The sequence below is a fragment of the Monopterus albus genome, unplaced genomic scaffold, assembly GCF_001952655.1.
Source record: "Monopterus albus unplaced genomic scaffold, M_albus_1.0 scaffold84.1, whole genome shotgun sequence".
NCBI classification, from domain to species: Eukaryota; Metazoa; Chordata; class Actinopteri; order Synbranchiformes; family Synbranchidae; genus Monopterus; species Monopterus albus.
Window position 1 is genome coordinate 989,408 of NW_018127964.1, and position 6,475 is coordinate 995,882.

The 6,475-nt window shown below is 39.2% G+C and overlaps 2 protein-coding genes across 2 annotated transcripts in view; both read left to right on the top strand.

Annotated features, from left to right (window-relative positions):
• Positions 1–321, top strand: part of LOC109964123 (protein DBF4 homolog A-like) — a 2,696-nt gene extending 2,375 nt beyond the window's left edge. The window contains exon 4 of the mRNA XM_020607193.1: positions 310–321. Coding sequence (XP_020462849.1) covers positions 310–321 — 12 coding nt within the window. The remainder of the gene's footprint in view (positions 1–309) is intronic.
• Positions 322–775: 454 nt separating this feature from the next.
• On the top strand, positions 776–5,656 carry LOC109964169 (protein DBF4 homolog A). The gene is made up of 8 exons (XM_020607271.1): positions 776–867; positions 993–1,063; positions 1,195–1,240; positions 1,449–1,494; positions 1,588–1,713; positions 2,674–2,788; positions 3,214–3,329; positions 3,573–5,656. Exons 2-8 carry the CDS (start codon positions 998–1,000, stop codon positions 4,336–4,338), a joined length of 1,281 nt encoding a protein of 426 aa, XP_020462927.1. The 5' UTR covers positions 776–867; positions 993–997; the 3' UTR covers positions 4,339–5,656.
• The last annotated feature ends 819 nt before the right edge of the window (positions 5,657–6,475 follow it).

Consider the following 6,475-nt stretch of genomic DNA (forward strand, 5'->3'; position numbering starts at 1 on the left):
TAAGTCAACTCTAAGGGGTTGACTAAGGGCTGTGACACACCAAGCCAATGGTTGGCCATCTGTTGGGTATGTCCCACACCGTTGGCACTAGTCAGACCCCGTTACCGGCTTTTCAGCTGATTCGGCATGTTGAATCAGCTTCCGGCCTCGTCGATGAGATATACCACTCTGATTGGTTTGGGAAAGCCCCTTTAACCTGTTGCTGTAGTATTCATGATTTCACGCATCTAGTGAAGTTCCTCCTTCTTCTTTCTTTTTTTTTTTTTTTTTTTTTTTTTTTTTTTTTCCCTTGTGGCCTTTTTTCAAAAGACCAAAGGCTGAGATCAGCAGTGCCATTTGCAACTTCTTATCAAACATTATCAATTAGAATCGGGTATAAACAGTTTCTATGTTGAACAAGAGCTGATTTGTTTGCAGTTTATATTTGCACAGTCCAGCTCTTATTCTTTCCCTTTCTAAATGGCAAAAACAGACACTGCCATCTGCTGGTAGGAGGAGATATTTCTCTCTTGCAGGTGCAGAATGCACATGCTAGTTGACCGTTGTCTGTAGTGTGTGTTCAAGTGCCACTTTTTCAACCCGACTGGCCCAGACAAAGGTGACGTGAGGCAATGCTGCAGTCGGCTTTCGTCACTGCTAGTTCTTTCATGTCAGCTTGGTGTGTCTTTGCCTTAAGGAACTTTAAAGTATAGGCTCTGGATTTTTCAAATAGTTCTTAAAACAATACTGATGCAGCCATATGTATGTAGGAATAGGCTTTGGTTCTTAATAGACACTTGTTTCTTTGTTTTTTTCAGGAGAGGGTACAAATTAACCAGATTCTTTCAAATGCTCTGGAGTGGGGTGTGAAAATTTTCTACATAAACGGTATGTTGTAGATGATTGGTTTGTGTTACAGCCATTATTTATATTATTTGAATGTGTGCTGTGCATGAAATAGCAGCTATTTTTGCTCTGACTTAATGCTGTTTTATGTTTTGTGGCATTTGCAGATGTAATGGCATATGTTCAGAAAAAAAAAAAGATTGCTAGAAGCCAGTGTTCTGCTACCACCGCTGTCAAAGCAAGTATAGGTTCACAGGTTTAAAATTCTTAAATGCATTTTTTGTAAAAAGTGGATAATACTTCAAGGACTTATTTTCAAAATCATTGGTAAATTTTGTTTTTAATGACTTTTTTTTATTTTTTTCTTAGGTCAAAACAGAACCAGCAGCAAAGCACAGCTCTCAGAAATTCAAAGGTGAGTGTCTCATCGAGGACTAAACATGTTTATGAGCTGATGTACAGTAACAGTCGATGTCTGGATACACCTTCCTATCAAAAGAGAAAGTGTGTCCAAATTTTGACTCGTATTGTAGTTGTTACCCAGCCAGTCTTTTATTTCTAGCTTGGAATGCTGTGTATTATTCTTGATGCTTTGTAAATACACATTCAAATGTTTATTCCAGGGGTGAGGATCAGCAAACCCTTTGTCAAGGTTGAGGATTCAAGCAGGTAAGAGACAGAAGGTTAAAAGTTGATGTCCACCTACTGTCTTTGACATGTGTATACCTGTGGACTATTATCAGGTTCTTGTCCCCCTCACAGACAGTACCGTCCAATCTACCTTAATATGCCAAACATGCCTGAGTTCAACTTGAAGACTGTTCCTCCCTTTACTCCCTTTTGTGTCGATGACAAGGATCCTTCAGGGAACAAACGGCGAGGATACAGGTAGTGTGTTGCTTCATGTCTGCACTGGCTTCAGTGAACTTACAAACATATAGACAGTACAGTATGTCACACTTTTTACAACACTACAAATTCTCCTTTATTATTATCTTTAACCACTTGAGCCTTCATATATCACTTAAATATTCCCCTAAGAAGTCTGCCTGTGTCTGTCTCTTTTAATGTGTTTGTTGATGTTCTGTCTGTAATTCTTAGTTTTGTTTGGTGAAACCAGACAATTTTCATCTTAATAAAATGTCTAACTATAACACATAAATGAGTAACTTATAATTAAATAGCAAACTAACCACTAAAACATTGTTTTATACAAATTTCCCCTGATTCAGGATGAAGCATTTGATATCATTTCAAATAGAATTTAAAGTTTTGTAGATTTGAAAAGAACATTTTCCAAACAGTAGGTGAATCCCAATTCCCTTATTTTATCGTTCCCTGATCCTTGCTTGACCTGGAAATTGTTCTGGTCTGCCATGATGAAGGACCTCCCAAAGCTTTTATTTCTGCTCTGAGGAGTGAGGAGGCTAGTTGGAGGAGCTATAGCCGAGGACACGAGTGAATCCTTCATGGAAATCTGTTGTGGACTGACACCTCCCTTTGTCAAAAATCACTTTGTGATTGGACACTTCACATGAAGGCTCAAGGAAAGGACATCTCATGTCAGTTAAAATGTGTTTCCTAGGTTCCTGTCTCCTCACACTTTCTCCTTTCATCTTTTCCTTGCATCTTATGTGGGCAGGACACAGATGCAAGGAAAGTCTTGTGAAAAGTGAGGGAATAGTTGATGCAGTTAAGGGAAGTGGGATTCACCTCATAAGTTGGTACTGCTGGAGCCATTCAAAAGTCCAGGGGTACCTTATCAAGACTAAATGAAAATGTATTCAAAAATTCTTTTCATCTTGGTTTGATTGTATTTGTTGAACCTCTGGGCTCCTTGGGGAACAGAGATGTGAAAGGTTCAGCCAGTGAGGAGAGAGCACATGGTAGGAAGAGGAACAGAGACAGGGAACGAAGCGGCTACTGCGAGTGCTGTATGATCAAATATGAAAATCTGACCATGGTAAGTCAGTATTTCTTTTTTAAATATTTATATACTGTACCATTGTTACAATACAGTAATTTATGGTTAACACACATCTACCAGCATTTGAATAATAAGATTTATATGATTCAGATATACATTCCAAATTTATTTTGAAAGGCTAGACAGGAGGCCTTTTTTAGATTAAGTGCAGTTTGAATCCAGTTGGTGGGACTGTTTTATTTAATTGTTTCAACATATAAATGGCCAAACAAATAAATCTTGAAAAATGACTAGGTTAACCTCAGGTCTGCTCTGTTAGGCCCATAAGCAGTTTGCCTTTATTCACTGTGAGCAGTTGATAATGTGCCCTTCTTTTTGTATTTAGTTGCTTGTACAATAGGACAAATTGTGTGCCCAGTAATCTTCACTGTCAGCATTTTAACTTGGTCATTTTTGTTCAGCATCTGAAGAGTGAGCGTCACAAGGTGTTCTCCAAAAGTGATAATTACTTTGTAGTGGACAGACTGGTTTCAACTCTGCCGTGCAGCTTTGTGCACATCAAAACTGCAGTTAAAAGGTAATTTTTTTTCCCCATTTGTTTAAAACGTTCATCATCATATGTTCATGAGTAAATATGCATCTACACTGCCAGTCAGAAGTTGGGCTCACTTTCCCAGTCAATTCAGTGGGAATATGTGTTGAAAGCTTTGACTGGCAGTGTAAATGTGATCTGTCATCACAGTATGTTATTGACACATCCTGATCTTTAATCTTTCTACTTCACTGTACCCATCAAAAGTTTTCCTTTGATTCCTGTTAGACCAAAGTGCAGCGTTTCTTCTGTTGTCGTTGCTACTGGACCATGTGGGAAAACCAAGCCCAGGCACAAGAGAGATCTTGATACCACAGAGACTCTTGAACAGGAGCTGCAATGGGCTGTTGATCGGCATCAAGGCAATTATTCAGGACACACTTCAGCTCCTTGTTCTATGCTGCTTATTCACAGAGAGGGTGATTGGAAGAGCTCTTACTCGGACACATCCAAAAACAAATCTCTTGTGTGTAAACGGCTGTGCAGACAGAATTCCTTGACTTCTAGCTCTCTAAAAGCTGAGCAGGCTCAAATTCCTCAGCTGAAGAAAGAAACGGCCCCCTCTAAAGGTGAATGTCTTGGCTCTGTTCCTTCCAGGGTTACTCAGGTCGACGCAGAGGACCAAATATCTCACAAAGACACGAAAGGCTCAGCCATACTTTTTGGTAATATGAATGGTGTTTCCTCAAAAGAAGAGGATAAAAACAAGGATTTGTTACTGTTTGAAGCTGATCAGGATAGAAACGTATTCCCAGAGAAGAATACTGGAAACAATCGCTCAGAAAATGAAGAGGGAAGCTTTCCAGCACAAAGCTTTTCTCCGGTTCAGAAAATACGGAGGAAGGTCAAGGTTTATAAACGCATAAGGCGGAAAGTGGACACACACTTTATGCATGTAAAGCCAAGTGACGATCTGGATTCCTCCATATTGAAGCTCTGGGAGCTTTTCCAGTCTAGTGATGAGGACATGGAGTTTCATGGGTTTGATAACTAGGAATAGACAAATGAACTGAAGGGATTATCTGCACTATTTCCTGTTCCAGTACTAGAAACATTCTACTTCGTGTTACGAACAATACAAACCAACAGAAGGCAGAATGAGCTACACAGGCTTGTTTTGGTCAGGAGAGACTAATGCAAAGAGGGGGAAACCTCTTTATTTTATCTTGTAAAAGGCAACTGCTGATGTGCTGCAGCATTTTGTTTACAACATAGTGTAATATATGAGGTACAACATCACCTCAGCATTATAGTTTACAGTGGATCTAACATTTTTACTTTATCAAATTTTTGCAGCATGCTATGTGCCAAATGTCATATAGATTCCAAACACAACACAGACTGCCAGTGTGAACTGGAAATTGAAGAAATGCACAGCTAAAATATTCCCACGATTAAAATTTTATCTAAAATGTAGGAAATTAAGTGACAGTGAAATACCATATTTATACCATATTCTCAGTCTCAAAACAAGAACATTTCAGCGGCTCTTCTTATGTTTTATCTAAACCTCCTAAGTGGGAAATAAATAATATAAAGTTTTTTAACTTGATTCACTTTATCAGTTTACTTTATGAAAAGAGTAGGTTATTAAACATTTCACTGTAGACTGATATATCCACTATTTAACCTGAGCAAAATGCCACCTATGTTTATGTGTGACCTTTGTTTTACATGTTGCTGTACAGAGGAATTACTAAACCTACTTCTAAAAAGTGTGTGCAAATTCAGTGTTGACACCTTTTTAGAGCAACTAGAAAATCTTATTTAATATTTGTGTATAAATGAATTTTACTACATGCAGTGTTTCCCCTTGATACTGAATGTCAATATACAGGAGTGTCAGAGGGACAATGAGCTTAAATGATAATCTTTTACATTGAAGAAATAGGACTTGGATCTTCTCCAACATGGGAAGTGATTTTATGTTTTATTTATTTAAGTGTTGATGTGCTTTAGTTTGGATGTGTAACATTTTAGGATATCTCCTATCTGCACTTCTCATTACTTTTTCTGATGCATTATCTCAGCTTCTCCCTTTTCCCTGCATTTAGTGCATTAGCATAGTGCCCTTGTTCTCTTTCACTGCTGTCGGTGGATGCTCAGTCAAATGGAAGTCTTTGTGCCACTGACATTAAGGAGAAACATGAGGAACAAGCGGAGTGGTTCTGCAAATCTAACAATTAATGCAGACATTATTGGCAGGTTACAAATTATAGCCTGCTCCCACTGGGCTTTCTGATTAACTGTACCTGCCTCGTGCGCACGGTTGTATACCTGCCATTCCTTAAACTAAGAACATGCATGTTAAAGATTCGTGTTATGTTTACTATCCTTCCTTGCGGTTACATTAAGATAAGTTTGAACAAACTTAAAATAAAAAACTAGCGTGGCTGTTTCCGGTCTGTGATAAACATCAACCTGTTCTAACGTTCAGACTTGATGTAACAGCGTGCCAGATTGTTCTTGTCCCAGAGCCATTGAGTAAACTAGTATGGCTTGGGGTTCTCATCAGTTGATTAGCCCTAGAAGGTTTGCTGGGAGGTTCTGGGACACAGCAGGTTAAGCATCTGGTGTATAGATGCTGCTCTGCTCTTCAAGAGGACAAAGGAACAAATTGTACAAGAAAGAAAATGAATGAGATGCATTTTGATGTTAAGGGGGAGCATCTCACCTAAATATTTTATTTCATCATTTTCTCAACCTGCAGCACTGTTATTTTGGCAAAACTGGATAATAATAATAGTCTTAAGAGGTGTTGTTGCAGACCCAATAATGGGAAAAGTAATTTTACAAAAAAATCATCCACAGAACAATACACAGACACAGTTCCAAGAATGGGCAGGACATCCTCGTGTTGTGATGGCTTGGCTTTTGGAGCTCTGGCAGATGGAGTGAGTCATGTTGATGATACTGGGCAGGAATGGCGCTTCTGCAGTGAGTTAAAGTAAAAGAGACGGGCTTTAATATCGTCCCAGTCGGTGGAAGGCCGTGCCCGCAGCTTCCCTCCTGTCTCTGCTCATATTTATGCATTAGGCGTTTCTGCAGTGAGCCGCTGGATATTGATGTGCTTAAGGAGGTGTCCCCAGCCGTCTCCGTCTCCACCCCTCCATCTTTTGCCGAAGGCACAC